The sequence below is a fragment of the Crinia signifera genome, chromosome 6 (genome assembly GCF_055691185.1).
Source record: "Crinia signifera chromosome 6, ASM5569118v1, whole genome shotgun sequence".
Classification (NCBI taxonomy): Eukaryota; Metazoa; Chordata; class Amphibia; order Anura; family Myobatrachidae; genus Crinia; species Crinia signifera.
Genome location: NC_139222.1, coordinates 26,636,896 through 26,659,312, shown reverse-complemented (window position 1 = coordinate 26,659,312; position 22,417 = coordinate 26,636,896). Strand labels below are relative to the sequence as shown.

At 51.3% G+C, this 22,417-nt stretch overlaps 1 protein-coding gene across 1 annotated transcript in view; it reads right to left on the bottom strand.

Annotated features, from left to right (window-relative positions):
* The window catches only part of LOC146009553 (uncharacterized), a 56,059-nt gene that overhangs the window by 10,431 nt on the left and 23,211 nt on the right, over positions 1–22,417 (bottom strand). Inside the window, exons 9-19 of the mRNA XM_083149998.1 lie at positions 21,770–21,919; positions 21,326–21,386; positions 19,638–19,744; positions 19,445–19,511; positions 15,567–15,673; positions 12,849–12,912; positions 12,218–12,291; positions 11,158–11,278; positions 9,665–10,453; positions 2,671–2,749; positions 836–888 (exon numbers count right to left, since the gene is read on the bottom strand). Of these exons, the coding sequence (XP_083006124.1) occupies positions 836–888; positions 2,671–2,749; positions 9,665–10,453; positions 11,158–11,278; positions 12,218–12,291; positions 12,849–12,912; positions 15,567–15,673; positions 19,445–19,511; positions 19,638–19,744; positions 21,326–21,386; positions 21,770–21,919 (1,672 nt within the window). The remainder of the gene's footprint in view (positions 1–835; positions 889–2,670; positions 2,750–9,664; positions 10,454–11,157; positions 11,279–12,217; positions 12,292–12,848; positions 12,913–15,566; positions 15,674–19,444; positions 19,512–19,637; positions 19,745–21,325; positions 21,387–21,769; positions 21,920–22,417) is intronic.

Below are 22,417 nucleotides of genomic sequence, written 5' to 3'. Positions count from 1 at the left end.
AAGAACCTCAGTGACCACATGACCACTCCCACGCCCCCATCTGACCGCCTCTTATTCCTAGTGCCTCGGGATTTACACAGTCAGCCTCTGTCCTCTCATTGGGTGCTTATATTAATGTTCTTCAGTGACCGCTACCAATGGGGTGCCTTGCGATCCTTGATCACACACCAAACTTCCTGGATATGTACAGAGGGAGGAGCTGTGAGGACAAAGATTGAAGGCAGGAGCAGATAGGGACTAAGCCGTCATTGTGACCGGCTTTTAACTAGTAAATAAATAAATGTAACAAAAATGCTTCAGGAGTTTTGGTTTCGAGACTGGTATATGGATGGCTGATTTCATGCATCTTAGGGGCAGTTGACCTTCATCCCCAACTAGTCGGGGGTGTACAGTGTTAGCGTCATCTCACGGAAACAGGTTTGGTGTGACAGCTAGGGATAGTCAGAAATAGTTGGGAGTAGAAGAAACTGTTGGCAAAGTGTCAGTTGTGACTGACTTCAGACCTTATATACCCATCCGCCAAGGTGGACTCTGCGCTCCACCGACCACTGCACAGAATCCCCTCAGCCACCACCCCAATAAGCAAGGCCCCTTATATCTGCAGACCGAGGCCTTGTGTAGACAAGTCAGTGATATGGTCACCCATTCCTGATCCCCATGTCACAAGCAGGATTCACAACTCCTTGTTGACTTAAGCACCCAGAAGCTGAATACAGCTGTACTACCTTTCTGATGCCCCCCTCCCCCCAAGGGCAAAATCCCTACTGCGGGAGAGTAAAGCGCCACCGAGAGCGGTGCTTCCTTACTCCACTCCATACTTTAATGTACCACTTACCCAGTGACTCTGGCTGGTCTCCAGTCATCATAATTTCACCCCTTGAGTAATACCTGCACATAGCGGGAACAAAAGGAAAACACGGAGATGAGGAGTGCCGGGAACCGGATGCTCTGATTGGTGCCAGCCTGTCAGTCACCAGTTAGCTGTGTCCTGTACATTATACACACGTGTATACATACATTTATTTTATTGGGGCATACGGTGCTATAGCTGTGCTAATCTCACTGCATATTAAATTATATCTATCTATATATATATATTTGTTTGTTTGTTTTCAGGCATTGAGTGAGCCTTCGTAACATGGAGTTTGTCTTGGAGGTATAGAGCAGGGTTGGGGGACACGAATCAGACTCTATTCCGCTGCCGAAAATTCCAGGTTGATGCTTATTCATGCGCAAAATCATGGGAATTTAAGGGCAGTGGGACGGGGAATTCGTTTTCTATTCGGCAACAGTTAGTGTTGCTAATAGTTTCTATGCATTGATGTTCCACATACAATCACCAAAAGGTCTCCCAGCACTGCCCCCACTACTCCTTCCCTGCCCTCTGCCTGCTCTCCCAGCACTGCCCCCACTACTCCTTTCTTGACTCCCCTCTGACTACTCTCCCAGCACTGCCCCCACTACTCCTTCCCTGCCCTCTCCCCTGACTCCCCTCTGCCTGCTCTCCCAGCACTGCCCCCACTACTCCTTCCCTGCCCTCTCCCCTGACTCCCCCCTGCCTGCTCTGCCAGCACTGCCCCCACTACTCCTTCCCTGCCCTCTCCCCTGACTCCCCTCTGCCTGCTCTCCCAGCACTGCCTCCACTACTCCTTCCCTGCCCTCTCCCCTGACTCCCCCCTGCCTGCTCTGCCAGCACTGCCCCCACTACTCCTTCCCTGTCCTTTCCCCTGACTCCCCTCTGCCTGCTCTCCCAGCACTGTCCCCACTACTCCTTCCCTGCCCTCTCCCCTGACTCCCCTCTGCCTGCTCTCCCAGCACTGTCCCCACTACTCCTTCCCTGCCCTCTCCCCTGACTCCCCCCTGCCTGCTCTGCCCCCACTACTCCTTCCCTGCCCTCTCCCCTGACTCCCTTCTGCCTGCTCTCCCAGCACTGTCCCCACTACTCCTTCCCTGCCCTCTCCCCTGACTCCCCTCTGCCTGCTCTGCCAGCACTGCCCCCACTACTCCTTCCCTGTCCTTTCCCCTGACTCCCCTCTGCCTGCTCTCCCAGCACTGTCCCCACTACTCCTTCCCTGCCCTCTCCCCTGACTCCCCTCTGCCTGCTCTCCCAGCACTGCACCCACTACTCCTTCCCTGCCCTCTCCCCTGACTCCCCTCTGCCTGCTCTCCCAGCACTGTCCCCACTACTCCTTCCCTGCCCTCTCCCCTGACTCCCCTCTGCCTGCTCTCCCAGCAATGCCCCCCCTGCTACTCCTTCCCTGCCCTCTCCCCTGTCTCCCCTCTGCCCGTACTACTCCTTCCCTGCCCTCTGCCTGCTCTCCCAGCACTGCACCTACTACTCCTTCCCTGCCCTCTCCCCTGACTCCCCTCTGCCTGCTCTCCCAGCACTAGCCCCACTACTCCTTCCCTGCCCTCTCCCCTGTCTCCCCTCTGCCTGCACTCCCAGCACTGCCCCCACTACTCCTTCCCTGCCCTCTCCCCTGACTCCCCCCTGCCTGCTCTGCCCCCACTACTCCTTCCCTGCCCTCTCCCCTGACTCCCTTCTGCCTGCTCTGCCCCCACTACTCCTTCCCTGCCCTCTCCCCTGACTACCCTCTGCCTGCTCTCCCAGCACTGCCCCCACTACTCCCTCCCAAATTCACTCAGCGTGAGGATATAATGGGCTCTCACCGTAGTACTATGCCGGGATAGAGCACTAGTCTCCGATTCTTCAGATAGTCGCTGTTTCCCGACGTCATTAACATGTTCCCTGCAGTAAAGGCTCATGGGAGATGTAGTTCCCTGTGTTTCCCTATGTTACAGACTAGTGTGGGCACTAGAGGAATACTGGGAGGACATTTTGTATCCAGATGTGTCTATAGGCCGTAGACATTTTATTAAAGGACAATAAAGGACATATAATAACAGGGCAGCAAGTGTGTGTGTGTGCATCTGCCCATTCTACCCAACCACTGGGCATGCCTGTCATACTGACTCAAGATATTTTCAAGTCACTTGAGATAGATTAGATAGATAGATAGATAGATAGATAGATAGATAGATAGATAGATAGATAGATAGATAGATAGATAGATAGATAGATAGATAGAGACTGAGGGACTGACTTATTACAGGCTGTGTTTTAAAATGACAGAAGTTTGTACTTTATTATACATCCACTTTATCTCTCACAAAGGCTTAGTACATAGATTTAAATGGCAGGGTACAGGAGTTAGGTCCTAGCGGTAGTGGTTTCAACAGACATTTTGCTTCCCCTCCCCCCATACATTCATTATCATTTTTGGTACTTCCTCATCCTTGCGGCCACCGCTTACGCCAGTTACGTTCGCCACGCCATGCTTTGGGCTCGGTGGCTCGCTCCTCTCCGCTTGCCACAACTTTACTAAAGGTAATAGATGTGGCATGGACACAGGAGGTTGGTGTGGACCACAAAAACAACCCTCGTGGTTCGCCGTGCGCTACTTATATTCCGTAGCAAAAGTGGTGGCCGCAAAGATGAGAAAGTACCTCATTTTTTATCTACATGCTCATTGTCAGGTGTTCCTGCTCGTTGCCAGGGGTTGCAGGCTCACAGCACGCCAGCGTTCCCAGGATCCAGCACTTCCAGGTAGCGTTTTAAGCACTGCACTCCCCTAGCAGACACTAAAGGTGCAGTAGGCGGCGGCCATTTTCGAAGGGCCGTTTTGGCAAATTTTATATGGTTTCCCAGACCACATTGAATCTGCTGCAACCCTGCACCCCGGCTGCCCCCTACCCAGCCACCACTAGGGCTGCGGTGCCCTGACTCATGCCCCTGACTGGCAGAAAGGGTTAGGTTCAGGCTGTGGGGGGAGGGTTAGGGTACATTGGAGCGGATGGTGTCAAAATCCCAGCAGTCGAAATACCGACGCTGGAATCCTGACCGCCAAAATTCCGACAATTGCTCCCTCTATGGGTGTCCACGACACCCATAGAGGGAGAATAAAATAGTATGCCGAGCTTAGCGAGGCACTGGGCCCGCTGCTTGGCAAGCGCAGCGAGCCCGCAAGGGGGGACGATCTACGGCCCCCCTTGTCTGGATTTCGGCGGTCGGGATTCCGAGTTCGGTATTTCAACCACCGGGATTCCGACCGACGGGATTTAGTACTGAATCCCATTGGAGCCCTTGTCGGGATTCTCCCTCCCAACTTCTGTGTTGGGGAAATAGGGACACTCGCGTGGCGCCCGAAAAGGGGGTGGGGCGTATGCAAATGAGGGCGCGGCTTAGGCTAATTAGCCGCAACCTCATTTACATACGAGCACAGCATCTATTCTATTAGATTGGGGGGTCTCCCAACTGCCACCCCCCGCAGCGGGACAATGCCTGCCGCGGGTGGGACAGGACCCGAAAATCGGGACTGTCCCGCTGTAATCGTGACAGTTGGGAGGTATGATATCAGGGTGCCGGGGTCAGTCTTTTGACCGCAAGGAACCTGACCTCCGGGATATCATTTGTATCCTTATAGCATACTAGGTGATAATTTAGCATATGAGCATGTGGAGAGTTATAAAATCTTAGAGGGCGAGATGTACTAAGCCAGGGTTGCCGAACCTCCCGGAATTTGCGGGAGTCTCCCGAAAATCGGGTCCTTCCTCCCGGCCCACGGAAGGGTGGGCAATCCGTGGGTCTCAGGGGAGGGGGCGGAGCTAAAACGGCACAATCGTGTCATTTTAGCCCTGCCCCCTCCATGGATATCAGGTATTTCGGCTATTTGCCGTAATGGGGGCGGGGCTTAATGACGTCACCTTTAAGCCTCGCCCCCCTCGTAATGCAAGATTCCTCTCCGGGCTTCTCCCGGAGAGGATTTTTTGAAAGTCGGCAACGCTGTACTAAGCCATGAAAAGTGAAAAATGGAAAGTGATAAACCAACAACCAATCAGCTCCTACCTGTCATTTTTTAAACACAGCCTGTAACATGGCAGTTACGAGCTGATTGGCTGGCGGTTTATCACTCTCCATTTTATCACTTTTCAAGCTTAGTACATCTGGCCCAGTGAGAGATAAAGTACCAATCCGCTTCCAGCTGTCCTTTTTCCGTCACACCCTTTAACGCTCTCTAGCCGTGATTGGTATAGGATTGGCCAGGCCTTGGACTTTTTCTAAGACATGAGTTTTATTGAATTTATGGGATGTTGCCAATAGCAACCAATAAGATTCGATCTGTTATCTTCTAGAACAGTGGTCGCCAACCCGTCGCTCGCAAGCTACCGGTAGCTCGCGGCAGCGATTCGGGTGGCTCGACCACTGCCGCCCGCCTGCCCGTCTCTCCCTCCCTCGATCCCCGGCACTAGTTCCGAGGGGAGGAGAGCGCATTGCGTGTCTCTCCTTCCGCTCAGTGTGTATCCCTGTGACTGGGCCGCCATCAGCCAATCAGAGCTCGTGGGCCTGCAGCCAATCAGGAGCCGGCCCGCGAGCTTTGATTTGCTGATGGCCCAGACCCAGTCACAGGTAAGTGACAAGTGAGAGATGCGCAATGTGCCTAAGAAGGGGAGATGCAGCGGCGAGACCCAAGTGTGTGATCCAGCATCGGGGCGGACAGGGAGCCAGGTGATGAGAGGGCGCCCATGCATATCTACACGCCGGGTGCTCCGGCGGCAGATCAAAGGAGGAGGCCACAACGGAAGAGAGTGACGGGCCGGAGCCTGCATCTGGGGCAGTTCTGATGTCCCATCCCCTGGTCATCCCATCTACCCATTCGTCCCTTACCTACCACCGCTTACCGATCACTGACTCCTAGCACTTAGAGGTGCCTCACCTGAAACCCCAGCAGGGCTCATAAAGACACTGTGTATGGCACTATTGTGGGCATATCTGGTACTATTGTGGGCATTGCTGGCACTGTGGGGGCATACCCAGCACTGTGGGGGCATACCTGTTTCTGGCACTGTGGGGGCATGCCTAGCACCATGGGGGTCATACCTGGCACCGTGGGGGTATTCCTGTTTCTGGCTCTGTGGGGGCATACCTGGCACCGTGGGAGCATATGTGTATCTGGCACTATTGGGGGCATATGTGTATCTGGCACTATTGGGGGCATATGTGTATATGGCACAATTGGGGGCATATGTGTATCACACCCCCATTTTCATTGGGCTACACCAATTTTTTGCACACAGTACGGTATGTGGCGTAATGTTTCACGGGCATTACAGTGTGTGGTATAATGTGTAAAGGGCATTATTTGGTTATTAGGCAGATTTTTTTTTCTTTTAAATTTTAGTAGCTCTTTGGGTGATTTATTTTGCCGCGAGTAACTTACACCCCAAAAAAGGTTGGAGACCACTGTTCTAGAAGGTGCTAAATAAATAAGACAGAGTTTGATTGTTATGTTGCATTTCATCTTCAATAGAACTCCTATCTTAGTAAATGTACCCCTTAGGGTGCACAGAGGACCAAGTTTGGGATCCAATGCCATATGTCATGGTGCATTATCATCTCGAAAGACAAATTCTTCGTCCAGAAATATATATTTTGCAATCCTGCCTCTAGTGTTTTTATATTATTTTACGGTCGTCTTCATTCCTCAAACAATCCCATACTTCCAGTCACTTCCCAATCCCATACTTGACCCCCAAGGTAATGAGTCTGGCGGTGGCTACATCCCCCCTCCCCATGATGTTGTAGTTACCATCAACGGTCCTGCCCACCACTGGGATGTCTCCTTATTGCAGAGAAGGCTTCAGTAGGCGGGGCGGTCTGACGCGAAGGCGGAGAACACTACACTTGGAGCGGCCACGGTGGGTGGATAGATTACTCTTACCCAGCACATCTCTTTATGATAGGTTTGCCATGTTCCCCGCCCTAGTTACTCCACTTGAAACCGGTAATGTGGGCTGGTAGGGTGGGGATATGTAGCCATCAGCAGAAAAGCATGGATCCTCCAAGTCTTCAGTCTGGAGGCAACGTTCTGGAGATGAAGGTCATCACATCTGGTGCCCAGAAGAACTCAAGCCTTGCTAAGGGCTATTGGGTATTTTGGCCATTCATTGAATAGTCCCATAGTCTACTGGATCCACAGTCTACGGACTTTGCAGCAGACAAGTAATTTATCATTTGGAATTAAATATGTCACAACATGGCTTCCGTAGTGCTCGTCCTAGTGGATGGAATTGACCACTTCATGACATAGTAGATGGGCGATCAGACATGACAGTTATAGACCAGTTGCCAACTTTATAAACCTAATTACTTTGAAACCACATAGAGAGGGAGGGCCCTGCTCGCATGAGCTTACATTGTCAAGGGGCAACGGTTGGACACGTATGGGGAGATGGGAGGTTAAGGGTGAGACATATGATGAGATCTGATGCAGAGGATGTAGGTTGAGGGTAGGCTTGGGTGAAGAGATGAGTTTTGAGGGGCACGTTTGTAGAAGATTGGAAGGCTAGACGAGTGTCTGGTAAAGTGTAAAGCAGGGTACACACCAGACAACCTGTGTAACCAGCGTCAGCAGATGCGGCTGGACGATATTATATGTGGTCTGTACACACTACACAAGGATTGGGAGAGGGACTCACTGTGTGGAGAGAAATAGAAGGTGGAGGCAAGACCTCGGTATCAGACATGAGGAACGTAGAAAAGGAAGTGGTTGTGTTATAGAAAGTGGTGGGACATCCAAGAGGAGCGAGTGAGTCAATAGAGGACAGGATGAAAGCAGCCAGCAGAAGAGAGATACATTGTTGTGTCCTCAGATAATAGATGCGGTTCCAGGGTGAAGAAGCTGATCCTCACCAAGGGAAGAGGCATAGAGGGGAAAAGGGGCCCAATGACAGGTCCAGGGAGAAAGGATGGGAAGTTTGGGGAATATGGTGACAGTCTTTGGACCGGTAGGGAGGGACGAGTTGCAACTTCCTTAAAGGCATATACACACTAGAAGATTAACTTTCCAATCCGGCCGGTTGGAATAAAAATCTGGAAATTTTTGGGAGCAAATGACAATTTACCATTTGCTTCTAAACATGGAAAATAGGTGAAAATGGTAATTCAGACAAATTGGTTAAATTTATTTATGAAGATGACGGCTTTCGTCCATTTTCCAACTTTTGGGAGCAAATGGTTGATTGTAATTTGTTCCCAAAAATTTCCAGATTTTCATTCCAACCAGCCAGATTGGAAAGATAATCTTCTAGTGCAGTGATGTCTAACCTTAACACTCCAGCTGTTGTTGAACTACACATCCCAGCATGCCCTGCATCAGATTTAGCATGGCCAAATAGTGAGACTGTCACCATATTTGCATCTTCCCCAAACTTCCCATCCTTTCTCCCTGGACCTGTCATTGGGCCCCTCTTCCCCTCTATGCCTCTTCCCTTGGTGAGGATCAGCTTCTGGGGCTGGCAGTGACGTCAGCCAACCACCCCTGGCAGGCATCGGCCCGACGCGATTCCTGGGGTACTCCCAGCATTTTCGTGGGGACGCCCATTAAACGTTGGATGTTCACCTGTTCCAGCCTCTGCCTATCCCTGGACACTAGCCTGTATCTGCCATTCTCACTCCCCAGCTTACACTGAACTACAGCCTGTCCTTTGTTCTAAAACTTCCTGTCCATCCATCACGTATGTTAAATTTGCAAAGTTATAATTATTCTGATTTGCAGTCCTTAGTACTATAAAGTGTAGCTGCATTTTCTCTGTGGGGGTACTACAAGTCTCAGCTCTTATTACATTTAGAATTAGAATGTCACATGTTGCAACAAACTGCATGGATGGCATTAAACCATTGGTTTCCGCTTTCGTAAATGACTTCAATAAGTGACTAAGACCATAGAGAATGCTCCGGGCTTGGAATTGGTTTGCATTTAATCACGGATACACACTTCGCATAATACAAATAGAAGCACAAAGGATGAAAACATTATTTTTCAGGGCTGGATACATTATCTAGGTGTGATGATCAGCGCCGGACTCCATGTTTACGGATAACTTCGTTTCATTTTGTACCATAATTAACATTGGATAACAATGAAAAATATTGCTGTATCGCTGGTATTGCTTCGCTTAAGTCTCCTACGTACATATCTGAATTGAGCAGCCCACTAAATGCGTTCACAGTCCGGTGGGTACTGGGAGATTTATATTCGGCCGTAAATTGATGCACAGAGTTTGTAAAATTCATAACGCAAAAATAATGCTTTCCCAAACTATACTTTATAGTGATAAACATGCATTTATAGCCTTCAATATGGAGGAAATCCTTACCAATCCCTACTGTAGTGTGATTTCAGCCTTCTGTCGGTATACAAAATCTAAAATGCCACAAACTAACACCAGCGTCATTTTGTTTCCCACATGAATAGCAACGGATGTCAAATCAATTGGCCACGAGGGGGTGAGCTGCCCGTAATGTGGCGGGAACCCCCGCCAATGGCAGCCCGTGGCCCTGTGTCGGCTTGTACGACCTGTGGACGTACATACGGAGGTACCGTAATTCCGGCATATAGTCGCACAAAGGCTGGGTACACATTAGACCGAGCCAGCAGCATGACCACACTAAACAATATGGCCGACGTATCGTTCTGATCAATATGGCCAGAACGATGTACCGGCCGATACGTTCTCAAGTGTGCGCCAAGCAGCTGATGTTTCACATAGACCAGAGTCGCTCTGGATGCGGCAAGTCAACGTCAGTACAGAACGGGTTTTCAAAATTCCAATTTCTTTTTATGAATTCTTTCATAATGCTTTGCCAGGCCGTCCTTCCGGGAGAAAACGTTCCCGCACTCGATGCAGACGAAGGGCTTGTACTCCGTGTGCGTTAACTTGTGTTTGGCGAGATTGGACTGGTTGGCGAAACCCTTGCCGCATTCGGGGCAGACGTAGGGCTTCTCTCCGGTGTGGATGATCCGGTGCGAGATGAGATTGGATTGGTTGGCGAAGGACTTGCCGCACTCGGCGCACATGTACGGCCGCTCTCCCGTGTGCAGCACCACGTGTGCGTTAAGGCAGGACCTACTAGAAAAGACTTTGCCGCAGTCGGTACACGAGAACGGTTTCTCCCCGGTGTGAATCCTCAGATGCTTGACGAGAGCCGGGTTGTTGCTGAAGCACCTCCCGCAGGCCGGGCATTCTACCGGCTTCTCTCCCGTGTGGACTTTCTCGTGGACTTTCAGATTGAATTTGCTGACAAACAGCTTCCCGCACTGGGGGCAGGAGAAGGGCTTTTCCCCGGTATGGACCCTCTGATGAGTAACGAGACTCGGCTTGTAGGCGAAACACTTGCCGCATATCGTGCAAGTAAACGGCTTCTCCCCCGAGTGGGAGCGTTGGTGCTTTGTGAGATAGGAGTAGAGGCTGAAGCCTTTCCCGCACTCCGAGCAGATGAACTGTTTCCCCGTGGTCACGAGCTGCCCGTATTCGTCAATCTTGCAGCCGCGGGCTGTGGACGCCGTTGCCGGGATGAAAGCGTCCTGGTGGTAATGATTCTGTACTTGGTAACCTGTGGAAAGAACAAGGAAATATAAGACGGCAGTCCTGATTCTCAGGCATGAGCAATACGCGGGCGCATGCTCTAAACCAGGCATGTCCAAACGATGGCCCTCCAGCTGCTGTGAAACTACAAGTCCCATCATGCTTTTCCACAGTTTTGCTATTAGCTTAAACTATTACAAGGCATGCTGGGAGGTGTAGTTTCACAACAGCTGGAAGGCCATTTGCTCTAAACACTAATAACGCCTTTGTACGGCGCTGCAAAACACTTGTGGCGCCTTATAAATAAAATTATAATAATAATGCCATTAATCACAACAATTCTAATACATTTAGCAATGTACCCCCCCCCCTCCTCCAGGCCAGCACAACCAAACCACCTCAAGGCATCACACTAGTGAGAAATGATCAGTTTAAATGTTCAGTGCTAATAGGATTTGTCTAAAATTATGCCAATTCTACCACATGTTAAATAAAGTTTTCCCAGTTTTAATCTACAAGTTGACGGGCTAACCACATTCAACACCGTATCTTGCAAGCGGCTTATTGGAAGCTCAAGTTTTTCTTCCAATAGGAGAGATTTACCCAACCCTTCTGTAAAAATGATACATGTGATAAAGATAAGACTTCCCGAAAGGTCTATCTTTGGAAATACGGTCATGCATTCTAGCAACCCCTGGAACAAAGCCGAAATAACCTGCTCTGTGTACCCACCTGGGTCTATCTCTACAGGAACTTCCTCCTCCTTTATATGCTGGTCAGCGTTTACATAGATCACCTGCATTCCTTCCGTCTGTGTCATAGCATCCCCCGTCCCGTAGTTCGAAGCTTCTGCCTAAAAGGCGCATACAAGGGAATGTCGTCAATGCTATTGGTTGTAAAAAAAAAATTCCCAATATAGGTTTATTGGTTTTTAAACACATAAAGAAACAGCAGATAAATGTCTAGGAGCCGAATAAAAACAACCGAAATGCGAGCTTGTGGCAGTCTGGAAATACCTTGTAGACCACATTACGCGTCCTACTACTGCCACCATGTTCTATAATGCTGTATAACTGACTGCAATGCTGCTGCAGACTGAGGCGGCTGGCGCCATCTGGTGGCTTTTAGCTCCCTGCTCAGGAGTCCTGTCAGGAGATGGAGCACCTTTGCACACTGTGTTGCTGCACTTGAACAAAATAAAATGCCCTAAATGACAGGGGGTCATTCCATTATATTCCATGTGTGCCTCTGCCCATGTGTGGCTATACCTGCTCCGTGGCACAGAAACATTTCAATGCGTTGATGATTGTTTGCTAATTAGACAATTTTGTTTCAGAAAACACTCAGTCAAAATAAAAATCAGTAGTTATCAAGCTTATCACCAACACACGCACAAATAATTGTATTATTAGTCATATATAGATAGGTGTGAGTGGGTGGAGCAATGATGTGTGTGTGGATGTATTATTCATATGAGTGGGTGGTGTATGTATATATGTATATGTGGCATTTGTGTGTAACCAATAAACAGGATAGCAAGATGATTATTAGCCCGTTACTCCAAAACTGCATTCTACTTTTTGTCCACAAGATGGCCTTACACCATTTTTTTTGTTTTGTTTGCTAATTAGCCAATCAACATGATAGCGAGATGATTAATAGCAGTGATCGCAGTCAGTAGACAAATATGTGGGTCCTGGGGACACCTCACTTTATAAAGTTGGGGTTCTACTTCACAGGAACCTATCTGCGTCCCAGGCACATCCAACCACATTCCAACCCCATGATCTACCTGATCCTCCGGTGGGGTACTCTGACCTTCCTCTGTATAGTCCTGTGAGTAATGGGGACTGTTGCTGGATCCATCTGTAGAACACACACAGACCAATTAACAAATAAGGCTGCACAGCCACAATACAAATAGAAGGAGATAACGCACCAGCCAATCAGCTCCTACCTGGCAATTTACATATTGGCGCTGATTGGCTGGAGCATTATCACCTTGCACATAACTTTCTTTATGGGGATAGATACCACTTCTCTACATACACTACATACATTCCAGCTGCTGTGGGACTGCACATCCCAGCATGCATTGCCACGCTCATACATACAAAAACTGTGTCAGGGCATGCTGGGATATGTAGTTCCACAGCAGCTGGTGCCTACTTCTGTGATGCCCCATGCTATTGCTCACTGTGTACCCAAGAGGTGTTTCTGTGTCTTTACCAGCAAATTAATGCAATCAGTGAGGTGTACAGATATAATCACCTCATACTCAGGAGCTGGCAGCTAATGGCTAGGGGACCTGGTGCCAAGGCAGCTCTGCCCTTTCTAGAACACGACTGGCACTGTGTGATGCCTGGCACACTCCTAGCTCAGTGTACACTGTGGGGCAGTGTGTGGGGAGAGCGATGTCTTACCTGATGACTCCTCCTCCTTTATCTCCTGCTTCACATGAGGGAGACTCACCCTGAGCGGCTCCTGCTAGGAGTAACATACACTATAATGAGGAAAGTGGCAGCACACAGCAAGCGGGGTAACGCAAAGTAAGGGCAACAGACACAATAGTATAGAGGTGCAGCTACTGTCTGTACACAAATACACTGCCCCCACTACTCCTTCCCTGCCTCTCACCTCTCCCTGCTCTCCCAGCACTGCCCCCACTACTCCTTCCCTGCCCCTCACCTCTCCCAGCACTGCCTCCACTACTCCTTCCCTGCCCCTCACCTCTCCTAGCACTGCCTCCACTACTCCTTCCCTGCCCCTCACCTCTCCCTGCTCTCCCAGCACTGCCCCCACTACTCCTTCCCTGCCCCTCACCTCTCCTAGCACTGCCTCCACTACTCCTTCCCTGCCCCTCACCTCTCCCTGCTCTCCCAGCACTGCCTCCACTACTCCTTTCCTGCCCCCTCACCTCTCCCAGCACTGCCCCCACTACTCCTTCCCTGCCCCCTCCCCTGACTCCCCTCTGCCTGCTCTCTCAGCACTGTCCCCACTACTCCTTCCCTGCCCTCTCACCTCTCCCTGCTCTCCCAGCACTGCCCCAAACTACTCCTTCCCTGCCCCTCACCTCTCCCTGCTCTCCCAGCACTGCCCCAAACTACTCCTTCCCTGCCCCTCACCTCTCCCAGCACTGCCTTCACTACTCCTTCCCTGCCCCTCACCTCTCCCTGCTCTCCCAGCACTGCCCCCACTACTCCTTCCCTGCCCCTCACCTCTCCCAGCACTGCCTTCACTACTCCTTCCCTGCCCCTCACCTCTCCCAGAGCACTGCCCCCACTACTCCTTCCCTGCCCCCTCACCTCTCCCAGCACTGCCCCCACTACTCCTTCCCTGCCCCCTCACCTCTCCCTGCTCTCCCAGCACTGCCCCCACTACTCCTTCCCTGCCCCTCACCTCTCGCTGCTCTCCCAGCACTGCCCCCACTACTCCTTCCCTGCCCCTCACCTCTCCCTGCTCTCCCAGCACTGCCCCAAACTACTCCTTCCCTGCCCCTCACCTCTCGCTGCTCTCTCAGCACTGCCCCCACTACTCCTTCCCTGCCCCTCACCTCTCCCAGCACTGCCTTCACTACTCCTTCCCTGCCCCTCACCTCTCCCTGCTCTCCCAGCACTGCCCCCACTACTCCTTCCCTGCCCCTCACCTCTCCCAGCACTGCCTTCACTACTCCTTCCCTGCCCCTCACCTCTCCCAGAGCACTGCCCCCACTACTCCTTCCCTGCCCCCTCACCTCTCCCAGCACTGCCCCCACTACTCCTTCCCTGCCCCCTCACCTCTCCCTGCTCTCCCAGCACTGCCCCCACTACTCCTTCCCTGCCCCTCACCTCTCGCTGCTCTCCCAGCACTGCCCCCACTACTCCTTCCCTGCCCCTCACCTCTCCCTGCTCTCCCAGCACTGCCCCAAACTACTCCTTCCCTGCCCCTCACCTCTCGCTGCTCTCTCAGCACTGCCCCCACTACTCCTTCCCTGCCCCTCACCTCTCCCTGCTCTCCCAGCACTGCCCCAAACTACTCCTTCCCTGCCCCTCACCTCTCCCTGCTCTCCCAGCACTGCCCCCACTACTCCTTCCCTGCCCCTCACCTCTCCCTGCTCTCCCAGCACTGCCTTCACTACTCCTTCCCTGCCCCTCACCTCTCCCAGAGCACTGCCCCCACTACTCCTTCCCTGCCCCCTCACCTCTCCCTGCTCTCCCAGCACTGCCCCCACTACTCCTTCCCTGCCCCTCACCTCTCGCTGCTCTCCCAGCACTGCCCCCACTACTCCTTCCCTGCCCCTCACCTCTCCCTGCTCTCCCAGCACTGCCCCCACTACTCCTTCCCTGCCCCCTCACCTCTCCCTGCTCTCCCAGCACTGCCCCCACTACTCCTTCCCTGCCCCTCACCTCTCCCTGCTCTCCCAGCACTGCCTCCACTACTCCTTCCCTGCCCCTCACCTCTCCCTGCTCTCCCAGAACTGCCTCCACTACTCCTTCCCTGCCCCCTCACCTCTGCCTGCTCTCCCACAACTGCCCCCCACTACTCCTTCCCTGCCCTCTCCCCTGACTCCCCTCTGCCTGCTCTCCCAGCACTGTCCCCACTACTCCTTCTTCCCTGCCCTCTCCCCTGACTCCCCTCTGCCTGCTCTCCCAGCACTGCCCCCACTACTCCTTCCCTGCCCTCCCCTGACTCCTCTCCTCCTGCTCTCCCAGCACTGCCCCCACTACTCCTTCCCTGCCCTCCCCTGACTCCTCTCCTCCTGCTCTCCCAGCACTGCCCCCACTACTCCTTCCCTGCCCTCTCCCCTGACTCCTCTCTGCCTGCTCTCCCAGCACTGCCCCCACTACTCCTTCCCTGAACCCCATTCTGGTTAGAGCCTGGAACATCTGCCTTATATATGGCAGCATTAAGTCACCTTCACATAGCTGAAACACAGCATGGGACAGGGAAGGTAAGTATAGGGTAAGGCTGCTCAAAAATGACTGCTCCCAAGCCTTGGCCTAGAGTCACAGTATAATTATACTAAGGAATCCTGCCGTGGGGTAAGGACTGTGGGATAAGGACTGTGTATCTCTAGCTTCCCCCTTCACCCTGGAGGTCGGGTTTATGCCCTCTGTCTACCACAGCAGTTCTTCACGATACCATAGCCGAATATGACCTACGTGATCATCCTGCGGGTTGCTCGTATTTTCCGCGGTCACGTCCTCTGAATAATGGGGACTGGCCGGTTGGGGAGATCTCCCCGGTGTACTGATGTTGCTGGATGCATCTGTCGAAAATACACCACATGGAGCAATTAACAAAAAGCTTTCAATTACTTGTGCATGAACCAATAACTAATCCATAGGGTGCAGCAGGGGGGTGATTTATCCCACCCCCCTCCTGCGGTCTGGCTGGTGAAGATCAGCACCATCCACCAATCAATGCTGTAAGGTAAGGCGTTAAGCCATTGGCTGCTCTATAGGCCCCATGGCTGCAGGAAGACGCAGGAGGTGCTGCAAATCACAGCCACAGGTTCAGACACGCCCCCAAAGTCTGAGCGATAACAGAATTATCTATGGGGTCCGACTAGACAGGCCGCGTGGTTCTAATTTGCCGCCACATCCTAGGCTTCTATCAGTACGTCCAGTTCAGGGATAACATCAGTTAGTACAAAGCCTATGTCCACTGTACATTATAACAGACCCACAAGGTGGTTTAAGGAGCGGCCTATTGTTTTTTTTAGATACATGAGAATATTATAGCTACTAGCACTGAACCACATTCCAAAACCCATGTAGTTCCTCTTTCTTGCCTAGGGGGGGGGGGTTTCACTCTTTGCTTTGATGCTTCTAGCACAGTGTGGTCTGTATCTTAGCCTCGAAATACAGACCAGAGTGTGCTAGAATCACCACATCAGAGAGAGAGTGACACCCCAGGCAGGGAGGAGGAATTACATTGGTTTTAAAGGGTGCAGGGGCCTAGAATGAAGGAACACTACAGGTACACATGTATTAAGCAGCCTAATATATAATACCCAGGTTAGTGCATTTGCCTCACGCCGAGCACCATAAGACAAATGCTGATGCTCCGTGTTCTCCCATCCTGCCACCCACTGTCCGGGCATATTCATACATTTACTGCAATTCCCTGCGGTGGGTCTTGTGTGTGTTTGGATGTTCCATGATAACTCTTGAACGCTTTAACTACTGGAGGAACCACTGGCGCATCCTTTCTTTAGTGGCATGCCCGCTCCTGCCGCGCAGCACAGCCCGAGAAATTTCCAGCCATACCACCGGAGAGGTTAAAGGCCTATACGGGTCCATTCAATGAAAAACACTGTCCCTATATAAAACTTTTGAGAATTGCATAAGCATAAACTTTCTCCCGTCCATCAGACTAGTGCACTATAGTTATATGGGTCATCAAAGGATCTTTACATGCTGTGTGCCGGCTTTTGTCAGCTTGAGTTTTAAAGAAGTAAATCACAAAATAAATAAAGACATGCTGAAAAATCAGGGAGAGGTGACCTGGCGCCAAGATTTACCCGCGTCACCTGTGGCTTCTGCTCCTTCTACAGCGCAGCTCGGGCTGTGTCTAGATGACTTCAAGTATGCTTAGCAGTCATTCTAGAACAGGGTTGGTCCTCGAGATCTACCAATGGTCCATGTTTCCTAGACCACCTAGCTGGGGCACAGGTGCCGTCATTACTAACTGTTACATTTCCCAGATCACCTAGCTGGGGCACAGGTGCCGTCATTACTAACTGTTACATATCCCAGACCCCCTAGCTGGGGCACAGGTGCAGTCATTACTAACAGTCACGTGTCCCAGACCACCTAGCTGGGGCACAGGTGCCGTCATTACTAACTGTTACATTTCCCATACCACCTAGCTGGGGCACAGGTGCCGTCATTACTAACTGTTACATATCCCAGACCCCCTAGCTGGGGCACAGGTGCAGTCATTACTAACAGTCACGTGTCCCAGACCACCTAGCTGGGGCACAGGTGCCGTCATTACTAACTGTTACATTTCCCATACCACCTAGCTGGGGCACAGGTGCCGTCATTACTAACTGTTACATATCCCAGACCCCCTAGCTGGGGCACAGGTGCAGTCATTACTAACTGTTACATATCCCATACCACCTAGCTGGGGCACAGGTGCCGTCATTACTAACTGTTACATATCCCAGACCCCCTAGCTGGGGCACAGGTGCAGTCATTACTAACTGTTACATTTCCCATACCACCTAGCTGGGGCACAGGTGCCGTCATTACTAACTGTTACATATCCCAGACCCCCTAGCTGGGGCACAGGTGCAGTCATTACTAACTGTTACATATCCCATACCACCTAGCTGGGGCACAGGTGCCGTCATTACTAACTGTTACATATCCCAGACCCCCTAGCTGGGGCACAGGTGCAGTCATTACTAACTGTTACATATCCCATACCACCTAGCTGGGGCACAGGTGCCGTCATTACTAACTGTTACATATCCCAGACCCCCTAGCTGGGGCACAGGTGCCGTCATTACTAACTGTTACATTTCCCATACCACCTAGCTGGGGCACAGGTGCCGTCATTACTAACTGTTACATATCCCAGACCCCCTAGCTGGGGCACAGGTGCCGTCATTACTAACTGTTACATTTCCCAGATCACCTAGCTGGGGCACAGGTGCCGTCATTACGAACTGTTACATATCCCAGACCCCCTAGCTGGTGCACAGGTGCAGCCATTACTAACTGTTACATATCCCAGACCCCCTAGCTGGTGCACAGGTGCAGTCATTACTAACTGTCTCATTTCCCAGACCACCTAGCTGGTGCACAGGTGCAATCATTACTAACAGTCACGTGTCCCAGACCCCCTAGCTGGTGCACAGGTGCAGTCATTACTAACTGTTACATATCCCAGACCCCCTAGCTGGTGCACAGGTGCCGTCATTACTAACTGTTACATATCCCAGACCCCCTAGCTGGGGCACAGGTGCCGTCATTACTAACTGTTACATTTCCCAGACCACCTAGCTGGGGCACAGGTGCCGTCATTACTAACTGTTACATATCCCAGACCCCCTAGCTGGGGCACAGGTGCCGTCATTACTAACTGTTACATTTCCCAGATCACCTAGCTGGGGCACAGGTGCCGTCATTACTAACTGTTACATATCCCAGACCCCCTAGCTGGTGCACAGGTGCAGTCATTACTAACTGTCTCATTTCCCAGACCACCTAGCTGGTGCACAGGTGCAATAATTACTAACAGTCACGTGTCCCAGACCCCCTAGCTGGTGCACAGGTGCAGTCATTACTAACTGTTACATATCCCAGACCCCCTAGCTGGTGCACAGGTGAAATCATTACTAGCCTGTCACATTTCTCAGACCAGCTAGCTAGTGCACAGGTGCAGTCATTACTATCACATTTCCCAGACCCCCTAGCTGGTGCACAGGTGCAGTCATTACTAACTGTCACATTTCTCAGACCACCTAGCTGGTGCACAGGTGCAGTCATTACTATCACATTTCTCAGACCACCTAGCTGGTGCACAGGTGCAGTCATTACTAACTGTCACATTTCTCAGACCAGCTAGCTAGTGCACAGGTGCAGTCATTACTAACTGTCACATTTCCCAGACCCCCTAGCTGGTGCACAGGTGCAATCATTACTATCCTGTCACATTCCCCAGACCACCTAGCTCAGGGCTGGGCAACACCGGCCCTCCAGAAGTTAGTGAACTACACATCCCAGGATGCTTTGCATTAGTTTTGCTATGTGGCCATGCTGAAACTGATGCAAGGCATGCTGGGATGTGTAATTCATCAATATCTGGAGGGCCGGTGTTGCCCAGGCCTGACCTAGCTGGTGCACAGGTGCAGTCATTACAATTGTCACATTTTCAAACATGCTGCATTCATTCCTAACCGGCACATTTTACAGACCGACAGTCAACCTGGAAAACATGGCCCGTTGGTAGATCTTGAAGACTATTTTGATAGAAAATGCTCTAGAACACTACCCGGTACATTAGGAGCATAATAACGTCTTACCCAGTGATGATTCCTGGTTATCCTCCACCTTGATTTCCTGCTGGGAGTATCTGATCTGAAGTAGTCTCTGCAGATGGGAAAAACTGAATTACTGAGAAACAAGGGACTATACGCATTGGTCCTTTGCCCCCCCCCCCTGCCCCATATAACACATGCCACATCCCCAATTATGCAGAAACAGTATCTGCCCTACCTGATACTCCTGGAGGGGACTGTGGTCATCCCCTGTAGAGTTCTGCGGGTAATAGAGCCGAGGTGGTTTGGGACAGCCCTCTGGTGTTATTCTATTGCTAGATTCATCTGTAGAAAATACATGTAAAGCGATCGATTCAATGGGTGCGCAAATAAGACGTGCAGCATAAAAGTATAGGAGAAATGCGGCCAGGAAGCAAATTGTTTCCGTGCAGGGCAAATACTGACTGCTTTTGCAGGTAGCCTACAGATGTTAAGGCCCCCATACATTAGGCCGACTTGTCCTCAGTGACTGTTGGTATCCCGACTGTTGGACCTCTATACCACACCCGAGCAGACACTGTGGGTGGACAGACATCCCTCATGCACTGCTGGTACAGGGATGCCGGAGTTTAGTTTAATGCCGTTAGGTGATGTAATGCTGTAACGTCCTGTGTATGCCGAGCGGACAGTGAGGGTATACAGATGTCCTTTCCCCACATGTACTGAGCAGCACAGAGGTTCCAATGCTGCAACAACTCAGCGTGTCAGTCTGAGTCCCCATCTGCTCACTCACAGCCCCGGGTGGGGTCTGGCTGCCGTGTGTGAATGCCGGGTGCAAGGAGCAGACTGGAGGTGCACAGGGGTGTAAATTAACACCTTCAAAATCACATTATCATTAGAATTCTAGACGGCACGTGCTTCGCAGTTAAGCTTCATGGGGGCCATTAAATAAAGCTAGAGGGGTATATAGAAAGGTCTTTCCGAAAGATAAGTATACATCTCACCCACCTCCTCAGTGGACTGTCTATATAGTATATACCCCTCTTCCAAACTATCCATTGTTTCTTTTTGGGACCAAAGGGATTGATCCCGGGGCATAAGAAAGGCAGCTGAGACCAAGGAGCGCCCCATCTTTCTCTCCCCAAATTCCAAAGAAATCCCCATACATTAGACCTTATTTCCACGGCAGCTTCCCGTGAGGGCTCTGACAGGATTTGGCACTTGATGTGCCAAGTTTTGCATGTGATAAATCGTATGCGATTTATCACATGCAAAACTCACAGAAGAAGTGAGCATACTCGGGGAGCCGGACGGCGGTGTTCTCAGAACGCCAGGCAGGAGAGCTGCAGAAAAAAAATACCCATACAAATGAATGGGAGGCCACCGATTGGCTGATCTCAGCCAATCAGTAGTCTCCCATTCATTTGTATGTGTTTTTTTAAACTTTACCTCCCAGCTCCCAACTACACTGTCTGGCTCTCTGAGAACACCGCACTCTGGCTTCCCCCACCTGCGTCCCCTCACCAACTCGGTAAGTCCCCCGTCTGCCACTTTTCATCCCCCCTGCTGGCTCCCAGGATCCCCCCGCCCAGCTTCGGGCTGCACATAAGATTTATCTCCGATCGGGTCAGAAGGGATTTCAAAAAATGAGATTTGGTCCGATTAATCGGCCCGATCCATCGGAATCTGGTCAAATCGGACCAAATCTCACTAGAGTATGGGGGCCTTAAGACTGACCCTCCCGGGCTGTACAGCTACAATTGTAACCTCATTTAAGGCTACATTTTCAGTCAGCTTTTTTTTAAATCACATTTTCAAATGAGGAGGGGGCTATCTGATTGCAGGGCTGCAAAAAGTTGTAGCCTTGCAATCAGGTTTGAATGAGCCTCTTAGTACGTCATGATGATGGTGATGATAATCTCTTACCAGATGATTCCTTGTGACCGTCCATCCTCATCTGCTGGGAGTGTCCGACCTTACGCGGCCCCTGCGGACAGTAAAGAGAAGAACATTGAGCCCCTAGACGGTGACAAAAGATAATGCGAAAAACAAAAAAGAAATAGAAGCTAACGGCAGATATAAAACAAATGCAGCGAGCAGAACATAAACGGGTCAACGGTTATTTGGTCGACAGTAAATAGGTCAAAACAAGCAATAGGTCAACACAGGAAAACAATCTACATGAGTTTTTCACTTTTTTGGGCGTATGTAGAAATCATGGACACCGTATAAGTACCGCAGCGCTCGCCATGCCTGGTTGGAGCGTGAGGTAAGGACAGGTTGGTTTTAAAAAAAATTGAAAAATCCTGAAAATTTGTGACAACTTTTTTATGTGTTGACGACATTTTGTTTGTGTTGATCTGTTGTTACCTGTCGACCCATCAACCGGATACCATTGTCTGCATCTCTGGGAAAATATAACTGACTTGGAGCATTGCCCTCTGCCCTATTACTCTCCCCTCTGCCTGCTCTCCTGGCACTGCCCCCACTACTCCTTCCAGTCCCTCTCCCCTGACTCCCCCCTGCCTGCTCTGCCAGCACTGCCCCCACTACTCCTTCCCTGCCCTCTCCCCTGACTCCCCTCTGCCTGCTCTCCTGGCACTGCCCCCACTACTCCTTCCCTGCCCTCTCCCCTGACTCCCCTCTGCCTGCTCTCCTGGCACTGCCCCCACTACTCCTTCCCTGCCCTCTCCCCTGACTCCCCTCTGCCTGCTCTCCCAGCACTGCCAACACTACTCCTTCCCTGCCCTCTCCCCTGACTCCCCTCTGCCTGCTCTCCCAGCATTGCCCCCACTACTCCTTCCCTGCCCTCTCCCCTGACTCCCCTCTGCCTGCTCTCCCAGCACTGCCAACACTACTCCTTCCCTGCCCTCTCCCCTGACTCCCCTCTGCCTGCTCTCCCAGCATTGCCCCCACTACTCCTTCCCTGCCCTCTCCCCTGACTCCCCTCTGCCTGCTCTCCCAGCACTGCCCCCACTACTCCTTCCCTGCCCTCTCCCCTGACTCCCCTGTCTGCTG